The sequence below is a fragment of the Salmo salar genome, chromosome 22 (genome assembly GCF_965601325.2).
Source record: "Salmo salar chromosome 22, fSalSal1, whole genome shotgun sequence".
Taxonomy (NCBI): Eukaryota; Metazoa; Chordata; class Actinopteri; order Salmoniformes; family Salmonidae; genus Salmo; species Salmo salar.
The window spans coordinates 6,578,524-6,601,462 of record NC_138312.1 but is presented as its reverse complement, the minus strand read 5'-3'; the positions used below and the strand labels follow the sequence as shown (position 1 = coordinate 6,601,462).

The window sequence follows — 22,939 nt, the reverse complement described above, 5'->3', positions numbered from 1 at the left end:
CAAAAACATGGTTTCCTCTGCCAAGAGGCTGACACTTGGCCGCAAGAGGATCTTCCAGCAAGACAAGAACCCCAAGCACTAATCAAAATTCACAAGGAAAAACCAAAAAGTCTCAATTTTGCCATGACCATCTTAGTCTCTGGACAAACCTGTGGTTTGAATTGAAGAGGGCTGTCAATAACAGCAGACAAAGGATATCAAGGATCTGGGAAGATTCTGTATGGAGGAATGGTCTAACATCCCTCCCAACGTGTTCTCCAATCTCATAAAGCATTTTTCAAAAAGGCTCAGTGTCATTATCCTCGCAAGGGGAGGGTGCTAGAATATTGGAAACAGGGGTGCCAATCATTTTTACCCCTACAGTGGGGGAAAAAAATATTTGATCCCCTGCTGATTTTGTACGTTTGCCCACTGACAAAGAAATGATCAGTCTATAATTGTAATGGTAGGTTTATTTGAACAGTGAGAGACAGAATAACAACAAAAATATCCATAAAAACGCATGTGAAAAATGTTATAAATTGATTTGCATTTTCATGAGGGAAATAAGTATTTGACCCCCTCTCAGTCAGAAAGATTTCTGGCTCCCAGGTGTCTTTTATACAGGTAACGAGCTGAGATTAGGAGCACACTCTTAAAGTGAGTGCTCCTTACCACTGCTTGTTACCTGTATAAAAGACACCTGTTCACAGAAGCAATCAATCAATCAGATTCCAAACTCTCCACCATGGCCAAGACCAAAGCGCTCTCCAAGGATGTCAGGGACAAGATTGTAGACCTACACAAGGCTGGAATGGGCTACAAGACCATCGCCAAGCAGCTTGGTGAGAAGGTGACAACATTTGGTGCGATTATTCGCAAATGGAAGAAACACAAAAGAACTGTCAATCTCCCTCGGCCTGGGGCTCCATGCAAGATCTCACCTCGTGGAGTTGCAATGATCATGAGAACGGTGAGGAATCAGCCCAGAACTACACGGGAGGATCTTGTCAATGATCTCAAGGCAGCTGGGACCATAGTCACCAAGACAATTGGTAACACACAAACAATTGGTAACACACTACGCCGTGAAGGACTGAAATCCTGCAGCGCTTGCAAGGTCCCCCTGCTCAAAAATACATATACATGCCCGTCTGAAGTTTGCCAATGAACATCTGAATGATTCAGAGGACAACTGGTGAAAGTGTTGTGGTCAGATGAGACCAAAATGGAGCTCTTTGGCATCAACTCAACTTGCCGTGTTTGGAGGAGGAGGAATGCTGCCTATGGCCCCAAGAACACCATCTCCACCGTCAAACATAGAGGTGGAAACATTATGTTTTGGGGGTGTTTTTCTGCTAAGGGGACGGGACAACTTCACCGCATCAAAGGGACGATTGACGGGGCCATGTACCGTCAAATCTTGGGTGAGAACCTCCTTCCCTCAGCCAGGGCATTGAAAATGGGTCGTGGATGGGTATTCCAGCATGACAATGACCCAAAACACACGGCCAAGGCAACAAAGGAGTGGCTCAAGAAGAAGCACATTAAGGTCCTGGAGTGGCCTAGCCAGTCTCCAGACCTTAATCCCATAGAACATCTGTGGAGGGAGCTGAAGGTTCGAGTTGCCAAACGTCAGCCTCGAAACCTTAATGACTTGGAGAAGATCTGCAAAGAGGAGTGGGACAAAATCCCTCCTGAGATGTGTGCAAACCTGGTGGCCAACTACAAGAAACGTCTGACCTCTGTGATTGCCACCAAGGGTAATGCCACCAAGTACTAAGTCATGTTTTGCAGAGGGGTCAAATACTTATTTCCCTCATTAAAATGCAAGTCATTTTATAAAAATTTTGACATGCGTTTTTCTGGATTTTTTTGTTGTTATTCTGTCTCTCACTGTTCAAATAAACCTACCATTAAAATTATAGACTGATCATTTCTTTGTCAGTGGGCAAACGTACAAAATCAGCAGGGGATCCCAAAATTTTTTCCCCCACTGTATATTTTCTAGATTTTTTTTGTTCTTAGTTGTTAAGCTAAATATCTTTCTCTGAGCAATTGTATTAGTAAACATTTTTATAATTTCTCCCCAAAAATGTAGCATACAATTTAGCATACAACGTAACTCAGTATTTATTTTGTATTTTTTGCTCATCTTTATCAAGGTTGCCAATAATTATGGACCTGACAGTACAGTATATATTGATCGATCTTTATAACGTACGGTACCTGTACAAAATATGTGTGACGTTTCTGTGCATAATCCTTTGTACTGTATGTGTTTTGTAATGTGCTTCCACAGGTCAGTAAGACAGGAGCAGAGGGAGCTGTGCTGGATGAAGCTAAGAACATCAACAAGTCTCTGTCTTCTCTAGGAAACGTCATCTCTGCTCTAGCTGAGGGAACCGTAAGTCTAGTCCTCCTGTTACATCCATGATTCTTCATCTTGGTGTTGTGAAATCAAATATAATTAATGGATTTTCTAATGAATAAAAAACGATGTAGAAAGTGATTCTGCAGCTGCCACCAGTGATGCCAACTTAGCAATTTTATTGCTAGATTTAGCAACTTTTCAGACTACCCTGGCAACTTCTTTTTCAAACAGCACCTAGCAACAAATTAAGCTGCTTTTAAAAATGTATTTGGAACTTTTAGCAACTTTTGAAAAGTGACTCAAATGCTAAAATGCATGCATTTTCCCTCTAAATGACACAAAAAAATGATTTTCTCTGTCACACACTCAGTCACAACACATGCCTGGCTGCAAAAGTGCATTGTGAGTGACGTCAGCAGCAGGCGCTCAGCTCGTGCACAGGCAGCAGCAGGCCGGCAGCAATTTCAGCAAATTGCAAATCATTGTTGGCTGACTGCAGCAGCAGTAGTATGCGTTCGACGAGACAAACCCAATGAATATAGTTGGTCACGAATGTTTGATCTTGAACAGAACTTACAACATCAATTAACATGTCTCAGTCAAAATTGTACAGTCAGAAGTACAGAAAAGAGTGGGAGTCTGTACCTGAATTTAAAGGGTGGCTGAAGCCAGTAATTGGGGATGATTGTCGGGCATACAGTGCGTACTAAAAATCAGACATGCTTGCAAAAATGTATGACATCAAAAAACATTGTGCTACAGCAAAGCATATAAATAAATCAAAACCATACAACCCCGCAACGCAGTCTACATTACCACAGTTGGTTAAGAAAGTGGATAACTGCAAAAGCGCAGAAGCTACTATGGAAATGGCCATTGCGGAGCATTGTTCGCTGCAAGCATGCAACCATTTAGATATGGATTGCAAAGCTGCCTTTTCAGATTCTGTGGCAGCAACAAACTTCCAAATGCACCGCACCAAGTCCACAGAAATGATTAGGGGAATACTGTCTCCTTATTTTCTCAAAAGGGTAACATCAGATGTGGGGGATGAGAAGTTCAGTCTCCTTTTGGATGAGTCCATTGATGTCAGTGTCTCGAAATACCTGGGTGTAGTGATTCGGTATTTCAGTGATAAAAAAATAACCGTTGTGTCCACATTTCTCGTGCTGGTTGAATTGGAGGGGGCGATGCCATATCAATAGCAAAGCCGGTAGGTGAGTTTCTTGAGAAGTGTAACTTTAAAAAAGAGAATCTTCAGGGTATTGGCACTGATAATGCGTCTGTGATGACTGGGATGCACAACAAGGTGCACAAGATTTTAAAGGAAGAATGTGCATTGCCCAATTTGGTACTCATCCGCTGTGTGTGCCATTCTTTACAATTGGCTGTCAGTGCAGCATCCAAAGAAACCATCCCTAGGAGCGTTGAGTACTTAATCAGGGAAACCTACAACTGGTTTTCGATTTCCCCAAAACGGCGCGAGGCGTACAAAGCAGTGTATGCCACCATTAATTGTGGACAGAAACTCCTGCGGATCACCAAAGTGTGTGCCCCACGTTGGCTATCGATTGAGCCTGCGGTAACTCGTATATTGAGCCAGTGGGAAGAACTGAAGCTCCACTTTGAGTTGACAAAGGCCAGTGAGCATTGATACATAGCGGATGTGCTCCACGCCATGTACATGGACAAGACCAACTATGTCTACCAGACATTCTTGAAATCAACACTGTCCGACGTACAAGTTGCAGTGAAGTCATTTGAGGGAGAGCAAACAGATCCTGTCAAGCTTTTGGACAATCTGGTACATCTTTTAACATCAATTTGCAGCAGAGTAGTCAACCCTATGGCAAAAATGTATGTCCTGAAGGATGCCATTGATGGACATCTCATTCCATCACCATACCTTGGGTACCTTTTCGAGAGCACGGTGTACCAACTCAGTCTTGCGCCAGAGGACGATAAGGTCATTCGGAGACAGTGCATCAACTACATTGTTGCTTTAAGCAAGGAGCTGCAAGCAAGGCTCCCAGTCAACCTAGAAGCCTTGCGAAACATGGCCTTGTTCAGTGTTAAGGAAACGCTCAAGCACAATAAAGGCACCACTGAAATTATCTAAGTAGCTGAGCTACTGGGGTATAAGCCCCAAACAATTGATAAAATTGTTTCCCAGTGGAGAAACATCCATCTGTTTAGGTGGGACTCAACTGAAAATACAGTCGAGTTTTGGAGTGAAGTGAATGACTACACGGACTCTTCCGGGTCAAATCCATTTGAAGAACTGTGCAAAGCTGCACTCGCTGCCCTCTCCTTGCCACACTCAAATGCAGAGGTTGAACAGCTGTTCAGCCAAATGAGTGTGGTCAAGTCAAAGTTAAGAAATAGAATGTCACTGCACACTCTCAACTCCATACTCCTGGTGTGGTATGGACTGAAGCTCGCTGGTGATACCTGTTACCAGCATAAACTACCAAGTGAAGTTCTGCAGCAGTTTGGCATCACAGCAGCATACAGCTTTAAGGCCACTCCATCCTCTTCTGCTGTTTACAGCTCCGTGACAATGCAGTTGGACAGTGAAGATGAAGAGGATATCCTTGCCAATCTATGATTCATCATATTTACAGTACGTATGCAAGGAGTGGACTTTCTGGACCTGGCGGAGACACACAGCTGATGGTGACAGTGTGCACTGCAGTGTCAACGAGAACAGTGGCAATATCTGGAGGAAACCATTGAGCAGCTAGCCAGCCAAGCAGCACAACAACCTGGAGAGAGCTGGAGAGAGAAGCCTAGCGCACACATCATTATTTGGGTTAAGTTGCTTGTTCAATAAGATAGCATATATACCTTGTTATTAGCTTGTACCAATAATTGTTGATCTGTTAGGTAGCATGTTAACTAACTACCAATACACTGCTTCAAACTTTAATTGTTCAGAATGTGTAGGTTTACTAGTTAAAAAGAAAATAAATAAAATGTAATTGTTCAATAATGTGTAAATGTTCAATAATTCAATGTGTTAATAAAAATATCTGATCATATAAAATGTGTTGTGTTTATATTACTTTTACAAATAAAAATATGTGATAATAAACAAACAAATCTAAACTAACAAATGTCAAATCATATTTTTCGCCGAGATGGCCAGTCAGTTTGAGTAACGTCATTGTGTATTCTACGTAATGACGCAGTTTTACGTTATTACGTAATGACGTCATCACGCAATGACATCACAATATATTTTAGCTACTTTTAGCAACAAATCGACCTGCCCCTAGCAACTTCCCCTGAAAAATTAGTTGGCAACACTGGTTCAGCAATTCATGTATTTTCTACTCTCCTTCACCCCCCCCCCCCTCCCCTCCCCTCCCCCTCTCCTCTCTCCCCCTGTAGAAGACCCATGTTCCATACCGTGACAGTAAGATGACCCGTATCCTGCAGGACTCTCTAGGGGGGAACTGTAGGACCACCATGTTCATCTGCTGTTCTCCATCCAGCTACAACGACCAGGAGACCAAGTCCACACTCATGTTTGGACAACGGTAATACACACACACGAATGCATGCACGGACACACACATGCACATCCCTTGGTCGTTGCTGTAAAGCATGAAACAAAATGGAAGGGAGGGTGGTGCGGCAGGTGCCGCTTCTCCTACAAATGCTGTTATTTTATCTAAAATATCAGGTGTACGCCGACCCCAGCTAAGTAACCCATGCAAAGATTTAAAGCGCAATTATGTGTTTTATCTCCAGTACATTGCCAGGATTGTCAGTTATGTAGCTGCTCTACTGATAATCTCAGTGTGTCCTTGCTGGGATGACACAATCAATCTACTGCCGGAGAATATCAACACCAAACACATTGGTTCACCGTTCCACGGGAGCGGACAGTACACAGCATACCTTAATGTTCTGAATAATGGCCAAGTCTACCTAGCTCCCTATTCCACTGAACCGCTTAGGCGTAACAAACACAAAGTCCAACATTTACCGGAAACCGTTAACTTCATTAGGGTAGGGGGCACTATTTTCACCTGCGGATGAAAAGCGTGCCCAAAGTAAACTGCCTGTTACTCAGGCCCAGAAGCTAGGATATGCACATAATTGGTAGATTTGGATAGCAAACACTCTAAAGTTTCTAAAATGGTTGAAATAATGTCTATGAGTATAACAGAACTGATATGGCAGGCGAAAACCTGAAAAAAATCCATCCAGGAAGTGGGATTTTTTTATGTTTGGAGTTTTCCATAGACTGCCTATACAGATTCCATTGACTTAGGACTCAAATTGCACTTCCTATGGTTTCCACTAGATGTCAACAGTCTTTAGAAATTGTTTCAGGCTTGTATTCTGAAAATGAGGGAGTAAGACCACTCTGAATGAATGGACACTGCAGTGTCCCAGAGGTTTTTCATGCGCACGACCGAGAGCACGCCTTTCTTGTTTTCCTTTTATATTGACAAAGCTATTGTCCGGGTGAAATATTATTGATTATTATGCACAACCTGAGGATTGATTATAAACATCGTTTGACATGTTTCTACGAACTTTACTGATACTTTTCTGATTTTTCGTCTGCCTGTTGTGACTGTCTTTGAGCCTGTGGATTACTGAACAAAATGCGCGAAAACAGAGGTTTTTGGATATAAAGAGGGACTTTATCAAACAAAACAAACATTTATTGAGTAAATGGAAGTCTTGTGAGTGCAACCATATGAAGATCATCAAAGGTAAGTGATTAATTTTATCACTATTTCTGACTTGTGTAACTCCTCTACTTGGCTGGTAACTGTTTGTAATGATTTGTCTGCTGGGTGCTGTTCTCAGATAATCACATGGTATGCTTTCGCCGCAAAGCCTTTTTGAAATCTGACACCGTGGTTGGATTAACAAGAAGTTAGTCTTTAAACCGATGTATAACACTTGTATGTTTTATGAATTTTTATAATAAGTATTTCTGTTTTTGAATTTGGTGCTCTGCAATTTCACTGGATGTTGGCCAGGTGGGACGCTACCGTCCCACACTCCCTAGAGAGGTTAAACTACCTGTTCACTACCCTCCTGCTCTCCGGGGATGTGCAACTCAATCCTGGGCCTAACATCACCGAGCCAGCGATACTCACAGGAGTGGAAAGCAGTGGGTGGCCTCGTTCACTGATCGTCGCGGAAGTGGGTGAGTGCTATGGTCCCATGGTTTCTCTCGACTCACCCGGCTCCAGGATGGAATTTGACACTTCAAACATACCCAAGTTGATATATGCGATCCCTGACTCTGCTTCTGGTACGCAAGCTGTTTTAATTAGTTCCCCGCATCCAGTGCAAGCAGGAGGGATAGTTAATTGCGCTACCGAACTGCCCCTAATCAAAACTGTCATGCCCTGGCCATAGAGAGGGTTTTAGTCTCTATTTTGGTTAGGCCAGGGTGTGACTAGGGTGGGCATTTTATGTCCTTTTTTCTATGTTTTATGTATTTCTTCGTTTTGGCCGGGTATGGTTCTCAATTAGAGACAGCTGTATATCATTGTCTCTGATTGGGAAACATACTTAGGCAGCCTGTTTTCCTTTGGGTTTTGTGGGTGGTTACTTTCTGTTTAGTTCCTGACAGAACTGTTTAGCTGTCGTTCGTTTTGTTGAAAGTGTTCTATTAAAAATTAATGATGAGCACTCACCACGCTGCGCCTTGGTCTACTCCTTTCGACGGCCGTTACAAAAACGAAACAAAACGGCCTAAACCCAGCTGTCAGAAAACACAGAAAATGTAACTTTTTTCAATATGGCAATCACTCTCGAGTCATCTGGGACCCACAAGCTAAGCTCAAGGGACTAGTAGGGGGGCACTTGAACATCCAAAAAGTAATCAAATTCAACATCTTCTCACAGACTCCAACCTTGAATTTGTTGGGGTTCGTTTCCGTGTTCCTTCTCAATCATTGGCTCATTGGTGAAATTAGCATTATGACAATATCTTTAATTAAATCATTCAAAACCTTTAATGCAATTTCAGACAGAAATTGACAATCAGGAACATAGCACGCATGTTTCCGAGTAAGTTCTGCAAAATAGAAAAGGTCTCAAGTTGCTTTTATTAAACCTGAAGTACAGCCTTAGTGATGTCACTGCCTACTTTTACTCATGAGACCAAAACCATGCTTGCACAGCTATATAAACAAGGCTTTTAGTGTAATCTAAAAGCTTATCAGTAAATGTCAAAGTTGATTTATAGTGGAATGTCTGACTAGTCTTATCTCCTACACTCCCCTGCAGAGTTCTGTCTCAGTCACACATTTCTCAGAGGGGTCTCTTTATAAGAGGCAGGAGAGAGAGAACTAGAAAACAACTGTGGAACAATATTAAAACATCATAATGTATATATATTGTTAATCTGAAGTCTATGACCCTATAAATGTAAGGAGGGAGGGGTCTTATAACCCCTCCCCTTCTTTTAATACAACATAAGCATAATCAGTTATTCTAATACATCAACCATTTGGTACAGCCCCAATCATGACCCCTAGGTGAACTCCTGACAACTTCCTCTGCATTTCAGAGACATGGCTCCATAAAAACTCTCCACATGCTGCTTTGATTGTGCCTAGCTACAATGTTTTCAGGAGAGGCAGGATTGAAGGAAGAGGAGGGGGTCTGATGATTTACATTAAAGAACATATCCGATGTAAACAAATTGAGTGGTCATGTGATAATGAACTAGAATGCATTGGCCTAAATGTTACACTGTCTCCCCAAATGTCTTTTACCCTTATAGGGATGTATAAACCACCTTCCACCAAAAGTGTGTTTTTTGATCAGTTTAATAACATGCTTAGGGAATGTGATTTTGGGAAAGAGGTCATCTTAATGGGAGATTTTAACATTAATTATGAAGACAAGTCTTGTAGGAAAACCCTCAAATGGATCACTAATACCTTTGACCTTACACAGCTAGTTAAAGGGCCAACCAGGGTGACTTGTTGCCCTAAAACACAGATTGATTTGGTGTTCAGTAATAAACCAAAGAGAGTGACTAAATCACTCAATATGGTTACTGGGCTATCTGATCATAATCTGACACTTAAAGCCAGAAAGCTTTCAAAGAACAGGTTTAACCTCTCTAATGTTAGAAAGCCGGATCAACTAAGAATACCTAAGAGTGAATTCAATTATTTTGAACACGCAATTAAGGGAATTAACTGGAATGATCTCTTGACCTATACAGATGTGGAAGCTTTTCTATCCACAATCCAGACTACAATAAATGGCTTCCTAAAGAAAATCAAATCCAAACCTGGCCAAAAGAGCACTCTTCCTTGGCTAAATGGAGAAATCTGGAAATGTCACGTCCTGACCAGTATAGGGGTTATTTGTTATTGTAGTTTGGTCAGGACGTGGCAGGGGGTATTTGGTTTATGTGGTTCGGAGTGTGCTGTGTATAGCTTTGTGCCTTACCGGCCTGTTATTAGTCGTTGTGTTTTTTTTGTGTACGTGTTTGTTTTGGTTTACCTTCTTTGTCCATAATAAAAAGAAGATGAGTGCACATATTCCTGCTGCGTTTTGGTCCACTCTACCCTACGACAACCGTGACAGGAAATTGATGAAAGAACGAGATTGTGCTCTAAAAACAGCCCTAAAATCCAAATTAGAGCATGACAGATGTAGGTTTACCATGTTGAGAAATAAGGTGATGAAAGAAATCAGACAGGCCAAGGCAAACTTTTTTATTAACATAATTGGTGAAGCAAAGGGAAATTCTAAATTGATCTAGGAGAATCTAAAAAATTGAACAGGGAAAGACCATACTAACACTGCAAAAAGACTAGAAATCATGGTGAATAACAATCTAACACAGGATGCAGTCGAAATAGCAATAGCCTTCAATTCCTACTTTATTGACTCTGTCAAGGTACTGACACAGAACCCCTCCACTGGTTTCTTGGGCTCAGTGCTAGTGAATGACGCTCAACCTGTCTTCATCATAAGGGAGGTTTTTGAGTCAAAGGTGAACAAGGTGATTAGCTCACTAAATAACTCTAAAGCCAAAGATGTGTTTGGCTTGGACTCTACCTTTCTTAAAAACTACAAAGAGTCACTCATTGGCCCCATTACTAAGGTCACCAACACATCTATTGGTCAGGGGGTGTTTCCAGGGGTATGGAAGTCGGCCATAATAACTGCCATCTTTAAATCGGGTGACCCTGCTGACGTGAGTAACTACAGGCCCATTAGTATACTACCTGTGGTGTCGAAGATTGTGGAAAAGTGTGTAGCAGAACAACTGATTGCCCACCTCAACAACAGCCCCTTCACATTACACTCCATGCAGTTTGGCTTCAGAGCGAAACACTCCACAGAAACGACCAACTGCTTTCTTCTGTGAAGTCCAAAATGGACAAAGGGGGTGTTGTTGGGGCTGTGTTTCTGGACCTAAGGAAGGCTTTTGATACTGTTAACCATGAGGTTCTCATCACAAAATTGTCCAAGTTCAACTTTTCCCCCGATGCCTTGAGATGGATGAAATCATACCTTGAAGGCAGAACTCAGTGTGTCAGAGTGAGCAATGAGCTGTCGCTCACTATTAGCTATGATGTGGGCGTGCCCCAAGGGTCAATACTGGGGCCCCTCCTGTTCAGCCTGTACATGAATGCCTTCTGTCTGTACTGGGTCTGAAGTTCAAATGTATGCAAATGATACAGTGATATATGTGCATGCAAAGAGCAAACAACTAGCGGCACAAGAACTCACTACTGTAATGGTCCAGGTTACAAAGTGTCTCAGTGACTCGTGTTTGCATCTCAATGTGAAAAAAACTGTCTGCATGTTCTTCACAAAGAAGGCAACAGATGCTACTGAGCCAGATGTCTACGTGTCAGAGGAGAAGCTCCAGGTGGTATTTGATTTTAACCTCTATGGGCTAGGTGGGACGCAGGCGTCCCACCCGTGGTGCACTCCATCAACAGCAGGTGCATTTCAAGAGCGGCAAATTTGAATCCAAATAAATGTCAAAATTCAAATTTTTCAAACATACAACTATTTTACACCCTTTGAAAGATAAACATCTCCTTAATCTAACCACGTTTTACGATTTCAAAAAGGTTTTACGGCGAAAGCATAAATTTTGAGTATGTTAGGACAGTACATTTACAAGAGTTGTGTGTAATGTTTTGTCAATTCAAAGACAGGGTCACCAAAACCATAAAACCAGCTAAAATGATGCACTATTGGAGGGAAATCGTTTCCCTCCAATAACCGGCAGTCAAGTCAGCACCACAAATTAAATAATTAAAATTAGAAAACATTGGTAAAATATTATATTGTCATTTAAAGAATTATAGATTTACATCTCTTGAACGCAATCAACTTGCCAGATTTAAAAATAACCTTACTGGGAAATCACACTTTGCAATAATCTGAGCACTGCGCCCAGAAAAATACGCGTTGCGATACAGACTAGTCGTCATGTTGGGGAGATCTAAAATCGAAAATACTATGTAAATAATCCATTACCTTTGATTCTCTTCATCAGATGTCACTTCCAGGTATCACAGGTCCATAACGAATGTAGTTTTGTTCAAAAAAGCTCATCATTTATGTCCAAAAATCTCTGTCTTGTTAGCACATGATCTAAGCCCGCCGGACTTCACTTCATGAACGAGGGGAAAAAATATATTTCCGTTCGTTCAAACATGTCAAACGTTGTATAGCATAAATCATTAGGGCCTTTTTTAACCAGAACATGAATAATATTCAAGGTGGACGAATGCATTCTCTTTTATAACGTATTGGAACGAGGGTACCCAACATGAACTCGCGCGCCAGGTGTCTAATGGGCCATCATCGTTCCATGGCTCTTGTTCGGTCAGATCTCCCTCCAGAAGACTCAAAACACTTTGTAAAGGCTGGTGACATCTAGTGGAAGCAATAGGAAGTGCCAAAATATTCCTCAGCCCCTGTGTTTTTCAATGGCATAGGTTTAAAGGTAATACAACACATCAGGTATCCACTTCCTGTCAGAAAATGTCTCAGGGTTTTGCCTGCCAAATGAGTTCTGTTATACTCACAGACACCATTCAAACAGTTTTAGAAACTTTAGAGTGTTTTCTATCCATATATAATAAGTATATGCATATTCTAGTTACTGGGTAGGATTAGTAACCAGATTAAATCGGGTACATTTTTTTTATCCAGCCGTGCAAATACTGCCCCCTAGCCCTAACAGGTTAAGTACCTTGGCATCATACTTGATTCCAACCTCTCTTTTAAAAAGCAGGTGAAAAAGGTAATTCAAGTAACCAAATTGAACCTAGCTAATTTCCGATTTATATGAAATTGTTTGACTACAGAGGTAGCAAAACTGTACTTCAAATCTATGATACTCCCCCACTTAACATACTGCTTGACTAGTTGGGCCCAAGCTTGCTGTACAACATTATTAAAACCCCTTCAGTCTGTCTACGAACAGGCTCTCAAAGTGCCTGATAGGAAGCTAATAGCCATCATCACTGTTACATCCTCAGAAAGCATGAGCTCCTGAGTTGGAAAGTCTTGTGCAATACACCGACGCATGTCTTCTAGGAAAAATTGTGAGTGAGCCCACTCCCTTTGCTGAGAAGCAACCCCACACATGAATGGTCTCAGGATGCTTGGCATGACACAGGACTGATGGTAGCACTCACCTTGTCTTCTCCGGACAAGATTTTTTCTGGATGCCCCAAACAATCGGAAAGGGGATTCATCAGAGAAAATGACTTTACCCCAGACCTCAGCAGTTCAATCCCTGTACCTTTTGCAGAATATCAGTCTGTCCCTAATGTTTTTCCTGGAGAGAAGTGGCTTCTTTGCTGCCCTTCTTGACACTAGGCCATCCTCCAAAAGTCTTCGCCTCACTGTGCGTGCAGATGCACTCACACCTGCCTGCTGCCATTCCTGAGCAAGCTCTGTGCTGGTGGTGCCCTGATCCCGCAGCTGAATCAACTTTAGGAGACGGTCCTGGCGCTTGCTGGACTTTCTTGGGCGCCCTGAAGCCTTCTTAACAACAATTGAACTGCTCTCCTTGAAGTTCTTGATGATCCGATAAATGGTTGATTTAGGTGCAATCTTACTGGCAGCAATATCCTTGCCTGTGAAGCCCTTTTTGTGCAAAGCAATGAGGACGGCACGTGTTTCCTTGCAGGTAACCATGTTTGACAGAGGAAGAACAATGATTCCAAGCACCACCCTCCTTTTGAAGCTTCCAGTCTGTTATTCGAACTCAATCAGCATGACAGAGTGATCTCCAGCCTTGTCCTCGTCAACACTCACAGCTGTGTTAACGAGAGAATCACTGACATGATGTTAGCTGGTCCTTTTGTGGCAGGGCTGAAATGCAGTGGAAATATTTTTGCGGGATTCAGTTCATTTGCATGGCAAAGAGGGACTTTGCAATTAATTTCAATTCATCTGAGCACTCTTCATAACATTCTGGAGAATATGCAAATTGCCATCATACAAACTGAGGCAGCAGACTTTGTGAAAATTATTATTTGTGTCATTCTCCAAACAAGTTGACTTTGAGCCAATCAGAGAGCACGAACCCCCGCGTGGGGGAGCTAACAAAAAAAACTAAAATAATAGGCCATTTTCTCAGTTTATCCAGTGCACAGATGCAATGCACACAACACTAAATACTTCCTCCACACTAGCTAACCACTGTAGCTGGTATTAATATGATAATAAAATCACAATGGATTAGCTAGTTTCCAACAGCTGCCTGTGTTAGCTGCTGAGTTATTGCAGTGTCCTTAGCTAGCTAGCTACTGTAGCTAAACATACTGTATGGCTATGGGTTGGCACTGGCAGTATGGGGTAATGGAGAGTGAACTGGCACTGGCAGTATGGGATTATGGAGAGTGAATTAAATTGTTTCTTTGTTATCTTGTAGCTATCTTGCTGTTGCAATCTGTCTACTATCAACAAGGGCTTTCTACAAAATAGCAACATTAGCACAGATAGCTTGGAATCTGGACCATAAGCAATACGCACGGATATGCATTGCCAAACAACACTACTGCCACCCTCTGGTTTGAATTGTTTTAACAAGGGGTGGTAGGTAGCCTAGTGGTTAGAGCCAATAACCGAAAGGTTGCTGGATGGAATCCCGAGCTGATAAGGTGAAAATCTGTCGTTCTGCCCCTGAACAAGGCAGTTAATCAACTGTTCCCTGATAGGCCGTCATTGTAAATAAGAATTTGTTATTAACGGACTTGCCTAGTTAAATAAAAAATAAAAAAAACAAGGCTGAGTGGCTGATGACTTCCAAGTTCTTTGCTGTGTGAACACAAAAAATATTCACTGCCGAAACTCTGGCAAACGTTTGACAATTGTACCGGTATGTCTGAGGTTTTAATGAGAACGTGTTCTCAGTCAGCTATCCTAATAAAATAAGGAATAAATAAAAACACAGGAACACACACACACACACACACACACACACACACACACACACACACACACACACACATGGTCAGAAAATAGTGGTATTTTGTACTTTATTTGAAAATACCAACTTTTCAAATACTCTATGTAGTCAGTTTTAACTAAAAGGCAACTATTTTCTTTGAAATTCAAATACAGGTCTCAGAAAGAAAAAAAATATTGGAATGTATTTTGAATACCTCTCAGAAAACCAAATCATATTTTAAGGTAATTGAATATAAGCAAGTCATTTGAACACACAAAAATATGCATTTGATGGCTGACAAATATTTGATGAAAAAACAAAAACTACAACAGTTAGTTTAATTAGTCTAAATATACACTGCTCAAAAAAATAAAGGGAACACTTAAACAACACAATGTAACTACAAGTCAATCACACTTCTGTGAAATCAAACTGTCCACTGTTGTGCAAATGGAATAGACAAAAAGTGGAAATTATAGGCAATTAGCAAGACACCCCCAATAAAGGAGTGGTTCGGCAGGTGGTGACCATAGACCACTTCTTATGCGTCCTGGCTGATGTTTTGGTCACTTTTGAATGCTGGTGGTGCTTTCACTCTAGTGGTAGCATGAGACGGAGTCTACAACCCACACAAGTGGCTCAGGTAGTGCAGCTCATCCAGGATGGCACATCAATGCGAGCTGTGGCAAGAAGGTTTGCTGTGTCTGTCAGCGTAGTGTCCAGAGCATGGAGGCGCATCCAGGACACAGGCCAGTACATCAGGAGACGTGGAGGAGGCCGTAGGAGGGCAACAACCCAGCAGCAGGACCGCTACCTCTGCCTTTGTGCAAGGAGAAGCAGGAGGAGCACTGCCAGAGCCCTGCAAAATGACCTCCAGCAGGCCACAAATGTGCATGTGTCTGCTCAAACGGTCAGAAACAGACTCCATGAGGGTGGTATGAGGGCCCGACGTCCACAGTTGGGGGTTGTGCTTACAGCCCAACACCGTGCAGGACATTTGGCATTTGCCAGAGAACACCAAGATTGGCAAATTCGCCACTGGCGCCCTGTGCTCTTCACAGATGAAGCAGGTTCACACTGAGCACATGTGACAGACGTGACAGAGTCTGGAGACGCCGTGGAGAACGTTCTGCTGCCTGCAACATCCTCCAGCATGACCGGTTTGGCGGTGGGTCAGTCATGGTGCGGGGTGGCATTTCTTTGGGGGCTGCACAGCCCTCCATGTGCTCACCAGAGGTAGCCTGACTGCCATTAGGTACTGAGATGAGATCCTCAGACCCCTTGTGAGACCATATGCTGGTGCGGTTGGCCCTGGGTTTCTCCTAATGCAAGACAATGCTAGACCTCATGTGGCTGGAGTGTGTCAGCAGTTCCTGCAAGAGGAAGGCATTGATGCTATGGACTGGCCCGCCCATTCCCCAGACCTGAATCCAATTGAGCACATCTGGGACATCATGTCTCGCTCCATCCACCAACGCCACGTTGCACCACAGACTGTCCAGGAGTTGGCGGATGCTTTAGTCCAGGTCTGGGAGGAGATCCCTCAGGAGACCATCCGCCACCTCATCAGGAGCATGCCCAGGCGTTGTTGGGAGGTCATACAGGCACGTGGAGGCCACACACACACTACTGAGCCTCATTTTGACTTGTTTTAACCTCTTGAGGATACCCTAGGATAGGGGGCGCCACAGCGCATTTTGAAAAAAAATCGTTCCCATTTTCAACGGCCTACTAATCAAACTCAGAAGATAGGGCATGCATATACTTATTATATATGGATAGAAAACACTCTAAAGTTTCTAAAACTGTTTGAATGGTGTCTGTGAGTATAACAGAACTCATTTGGCAGGCAAAACCCTGAGACATTTTCTGACAGGAAGTGGATACCTGATGTGTTGTATTGAGTTCTAACCTATCCCATTGAAAAACACAGGGGTTTAGGAATATTTTGGCACTTCCTATTGCTTCCACTAGATGTCGCCAGTCCTTTCACAGTGGTTTGAGCCTTATAGAGTCAAAACTCAGTGAATGACAGGAGTTTGAAATTGGTCACAGGGGATGGGCCATCACCATTATGACGCCGGCGGCCATGTCTGCCCCCACCTTTGGAAACGGTTTTAAAGGCAATGAAATCATCCCCCTCGAATCTTATTGGCTCTCTTGGTGTTAGTGGCCCTGAACATTTATTTTATACAACGTTTGACATGTTTGAACGAACCTACATGCGCGAGGATTGCTTTCAGTATGAAGTGCAGAGCTGCGTTTGGAGAGAGCCATAGGACGCGCTACCAACATCAGGCTAATGGAACGTGAAGTATGGACTTTTTGACCGAAAATACATCTGTTGTGGACCTGGGATGCTTTCTGATGAAGACAACTAAAGGTAGGCGATTATTGACAATATTATTGAAGATGAGATGGTTCATACTGTTGCATCCAAGATGGCGCCGAGCACTGTATATTAGCTGATTTTCTGAGTATCGCATCTCCTTTTATCGCAAAGTGTGATTACCCAGTAAAGTTAATTTAAAATCTGGTATGACGGGTGTTCTCAAGAGATATTCATCTATAAATGTTAGATTGACAATATACATTTAAAAAATCGTTATAGTATAGCAATTTATTGAAACGTAGCATTGTTTACCGGGACGCTTTTGAGGGGAAATTAGGTAGTCAACGTCAGACAGAGATGTAAAATGCTGTTTTTATATATAAATATGACCTTTATTGAACAAAAGAATGCATGCATTGTATAACATGATGTCCTAGGGGTGCCATCTGATGAAGTTTGTAAAAGGTTAGTGCTACATTTAGCTGTTTATTGATAATATGTGATGGAAGTGGTTGGTCGGAAAATGGCTATGAAGCTGCTTTTTACGATGGACTCATCTAATATAATCTAATGATTTGCTTTTCCTGTAAAACCTTTTTGAAATCGGACGACGTGGGTCGATTCAGGAGAGGTGTATCTATAAAAAAAAAAAAAAAATATTTTTAATTTTTGTAAAAAATTATGATAATTTTTTAATGCTAATTGGCGATATGATTTTTCGCTGGATTTTGATCCCGCTAACGGGATCAGATGCTCAAGAGGTTTTAAGGACATTACATCAAAGTTGGATCAGCCTGTAGTGTGGTTTTCCACTTTAATTTTGAGTGTGACTCCAAATCCAGACCTCCATGGATTGATAAATTGGATTTCCATTGATTATTTTTGTGTGATTTTGTTGTCAGCACATTCAACTATGTAAAGAAAAAAGTATTTAATAAGATTATTTCATTCATTCAGATCTAGGATGTGTTATTTTAGTGTTCTCTTTATTTTTTTGAGCAGTATACATCATGATCGTAATCAATTGGTTTATAGGGCTCTTATGTGAATCTTCATATAGCCTATAGCCTGGAATTAAATACATAAGGGACATGGAATGTCAACATTAGTGTAGACCACTTTTGCAGCTTCACAATGACTAACAAATATATTTTCATAATGAGTGAGACATAAGGTAATACAGTAACACTTGACATCAAGTTATTTTACATGTGTAGTAACGTTGATTATTACAATAGTACATTGTTGTTACATAGGACTTTGGAAATTGCTTTAGAATTGCATAATAATTGTGGAATGATCAACAGTCACTATTACTCTTGTGTACAGTACTAGTTACAAATACTCTCAGCTCATTGCTATGCAATTAAAATGCAATCACAAGTATTATGTAACAACATGCTACTAAAATGTTGCTATAAAAGTGATTACAGTTTTATTACACATGCACAAGAACATTTAATTTGTAGTCTTACTGAGAATGCCAACAGTAAAAAATATGGCTAATAAGTGTCGAAAGGAAACAAAATATTCCAAACCTGCCTTTAATCAACTACTGCCAAGGTAGGTGGAAAATCATGTGAACTATCCCTTTAAATATGGTATCGTGTGAACACTTACCATGTGAATACTTACCCCCAGATGGACAAAGAGGTTTCAAAGTTGTTTTTGCTAAGCATCTAACTTGCTATTTGCAAATGCAAACGATGCAGCCTTTTCAGGTATCATACAATGAATTGCATCTTTCAACCTTTTCAGTGGCATGTTGAAAGAGTCATACAGTAGTTGAAAGTCACAACTTATTTATACTTGTAAAATATATAAAATATAATTTCTTATTTGTTTTGACTTTATTATGTACACCTGGGGCAATGGATATTCAGGAGAATGGACTTTTACCAAATATTCAGATAGAAATATATGGCATAGATCCAATATGACTGTCAGATTGGAATATACAGTGGTTCCCAAACATTTTTTAGTCCCGTACCAATTCAAACATTCAACCTGTGTACCCCCTCTAGAACCAGGGTCAGCACACTCTCAAATTTAGTTTTTTGCCATCATTGTAAGCCTGCCACACACACACTACACACTACATTTATTAAATATAAGAATGAGTGTGAGTTTGTCACAACCCGGCTCGTGGGAAGTGACAAAGAGCTCTTATAGGACCAGGGCACAAATAATAATATAATAATAATCAATCATTTTGCTCTTTATTTAACCATCTTACATATAAAGCCTTATTTGTTCATCGAAAATTGTGAGTAACTCACCACAGGTAATGAGAAGCGTGTGCTTGAAGGGATGCACATAACTCTGCAATGTTGGGTTGTATTGGAGAGAGTCTGTTTTAAATCCTTTTCCACGCACAGTTTATGCCTGTATTTAGTTTTCATGCTAATGAGGGCTGAGAATCTGGGGCGGCAGGTAGCCTAGAGATTAGAGCGTTGGGCTTGTAACCGAAAGGTTGCAAGATCAAATCCCCGAGCTGACAAGGTAAAAATCTGTCATTCTGCCCCTGAACAAGGCAGTTAACCCACTGTTCCTAGGCTGTCATTGAAAATAAGAATTTGTTCTTAACTGACTTGCCTAGTAAAACAAATTAAAATCTTCTCTCACATAGGTATACGGTTGCAAAGGGCATCAGTGTCTTAACAGCATGATTTGCCAAGGCAGGATACTCTGAGCGCAGCCCAATCCAGAAATCTGGCAGTGGCTTCTGATTAAATTAAATTTTCACAGAACCGCTTGTTGCAATTTCAATGAGGCTCTCTTGTTCAGATATCGGTAAGTGGACTGGAAGCAGGGCATGAAAGGGATAACGTATTGCGCACCCAACTCACTCAGGTGCTTTGCTATTGTCTGTAAGCATTGTCTGTAAGCTTGAGTTCATTTGCACACAAAAAAATCATACAATCATGGAAAGACTTGTGTGTTGTCCTTGTTAATGCAGACAGAGAAGAGTTCCAACCTCTAAATCATAGCCTCAATTTTGTCCCGCACATTGAGCACAGTTAGATTCAGATAATTCAGGCGAGAAAAAACATCACCCAGATAGGCCAGTCGTGTGAGAAGCTAGTCATCATGCAAGCGGTCAGACAAGTGAAAATTATGGTCAGTAAAGAAAACTTTAAGCTCGTCTCTCAATTCAAAAAAACGTGTCAACACTTTGCCCCTTGATAACCAGCGGACTTCTGTATGTTGTAAAACCGTTACATTGTCGCTTCCCATATCATTACATAGTGCAGAAAATACACGAGAGTTCAAGGGCCTGGCTTTAACAAAATACACAATTTTCACTGCAGTGTACAAAAACGTCTTACAAGCTGTCAGGCATTCCCTTGGCAGCAAGAGCCTCTCGGTGGATGCTGCAGTGTACCCAAGTGACGTCGGGAGCAACTGCTTGCATGTGCGTTACGACTCCACTATGTCTCCCTGTCATGGCTTTTGAGCCATCAGTACAGATACCAACATGAGCAGCAGCTACTTTTGGCTACATACGGACCGTTAGTGGAATTCCTGCGAGAGAGTAATGATTAAGGTGATTGGATGTTAGTTATTTGACTAGGCTACCTGTATTTGACATTGTGTTGTTATTTCGCTGATTTCAGCCCTGCCATTAGTTGAAGGCAACACTAGATGGTTACATTTTATTTTTGGCAGTGAAACAAGGCTACCTTGGTATCTTTCATACGACATCCGTGACACATACACTCAATTAGTATTTGGTAGCATTGCCTTTAAATTGTTAAACTTGGGTCAAATGTTCCGGGTAGCCTTCCACAAGCTTCCCACAATAAGTTGGGTGAATTTTGGCCCATTCCTCCTGACAGAGCTGGAGTAACTGAGTCAGGTTTGTAAGCTTCCTTGCTCGCACACACTTTTTCAGTTCTGTACACAAATGTTCTAGAGGATTGAGGTCAGGGCTTTGTGATGGCCACTCCAATACCTAGGCTTTGTTGTCCTTAAGCCATTTTGCCACAACTTTGGAAGTGTGCTTGGGGTCATTGTCCATTTGGAAGACCCATTTGCGACCAAGCTTTAACTTCCTGACTGATGTCTTGATGTTGCTTCAATATATCCACATACTTTTCCTCCCTCATGATGTCATCTATTTTGTGAAGTGCACCAGTCCCTCCTGCAGCAAAGCACAAACACACATGATGCTTCCACCCCCATGCTTCACGGTTGAATGGTGTTCCTCAGCTTGCAAGCCTCCCCCTTTTTCCTCCAAACATAACGATGGTCATTATGGCCAAACAGTTCTATTTTTGTTTCATCAGACCAGAGGACATTTCTCCAAAAAGTATGATCTTTGTCCCCATGTGCAGTTGTAAACCATAGTCTATCTTTTTATGGCAGTTTAGGAGCAGTGGCTTCTTCCTTGCTGAGCGGCCTTTCAGGTTATATCGATATAGGACTCGTTTTACTTTGGCTACAGATACTTTTGTACCTGTTTCCTCCAGTATCTTCACAAGGTTGTTTACTGTTGTTCTGGGATTGATTTGCACTTTTCACACCAAAGTACGTTAATCTCTAGGAGACAGAACGCGTCTCCTTCCTGAGCGGTATGATGGCTGCGTGGTCCCATGGTGTTTATACTTACTATTGTTTGTACAGATGAACGTGGTACATTCAGGCATTTGGAAATTGCTCCCAAGGATGAACCAGACTTTTTTTTTCCTGAGGTCTTGGCTGATTTCTTTTTATTTTCCCATGATGTCAAGCAAAGAGGCACTGAGTTTGAAGGTAGGCCTTGAAATACATCCACAGGTACACCTCCAATTGACTCAAATGATGTCAATTAACCTATCACAAGCTTCTAAAGCCATGACATCATTTTCTGGAATTTTCCAAGCTGTTTAAGGCACAGTGAATTTAGTGTATGTAAACTTCTGACCCACTGGAATTGTGATACAGTGAATTATAAGTGAAATAATGTGTCTGAAAATGATTGTTGGAAAAATGCCTTGTGTCATGCACAAAGTAGATGTCCTAACGGACTTGCCAAAACTATAGTTTGTTAACAAGAAATTTGTGGAGTGGTTGAAAAACGAGTTTCAATGACTCCAACCTAAGTGTATCTAAACTTCCGACTTCAACTGTAAAAACATTTTATAGAGTTTCATTCGGGAGATTGTTACTCTTTAAAAAACGTATTCCGTGGTGGTCCAAATTCTAATGGGTTAATTGTTACATTATTAATGTAATTGGGTAACTATTAAACATAGTTAGTGGATTAAGTTAATAACAGTCATCAGATTAATGAAGGTGAAGTCACGACATAGTGTATGATGTATGTAATGACGAGATGCTCATGTCTCCTCCCTAACAATGGGAGTCGTTGTCCCAAAGGGTGAAGGCAGGCGTCAAGCTTAGGTCTGCATACTCTATTAAAGGGAAATTGAAACACTTTAGGAAGTACATCTAAGCAAAGAGATGTATTCAATCCACTAATACTAAACATGTGCATTTAACATAAAAACATCTCTATATTTAGTATTTTGATCGCCAACAAGGTTTATTTGAGCTATGATCAGTGACAAAAACAAAGTGTCTCCCTGCTCCTCTTTCGGTAAAACGCTGAGGGATGGGGCTGAGAAATGTAACTACTCTCAAATTCATAGACAGAGCTATAGATGCAAGGACTGACCATCACAATTGTAATCCTGTTTCTATGATCTGTTTCCACTACCATGTACCCAGTTCACTTTGGATAAAGGTGTCTGCTAAATGGCATATACACTGCTCAAAAAAATAAAGGGAACACTAAAATAACACATCCTAGATCTGAATGAATGAAATAATCTTATTA

General features: G+C 41.4%; 1 protein-coding gene across 1 annotated transcript in view; it reads left to right on the top strand.

Annotated features, from left to right (window-relative positions):
- Positions 1 to 22,939, top strand: part of LOC106582664 (kinesin heavy chain) — a 161,271-nt gene that overhangs the window by 68,188 nt on the left and 70,144 nt on the right. The window contains exons 9-10 of the mRNA XM_014165938.3: positions 2,282 to 2,386; positions 5,747 to 5,895. Of these exons, the coding sequence (XP_014021413.3) occupies positions 2,282 to 2,386; positions 5,747 to 5,895 (254 nt within the window). The remainder of the gene's footprint in view (positions 1 to 2,281; positions 2,387 to 5,746; positions 5,896 to 22,939) is intronic.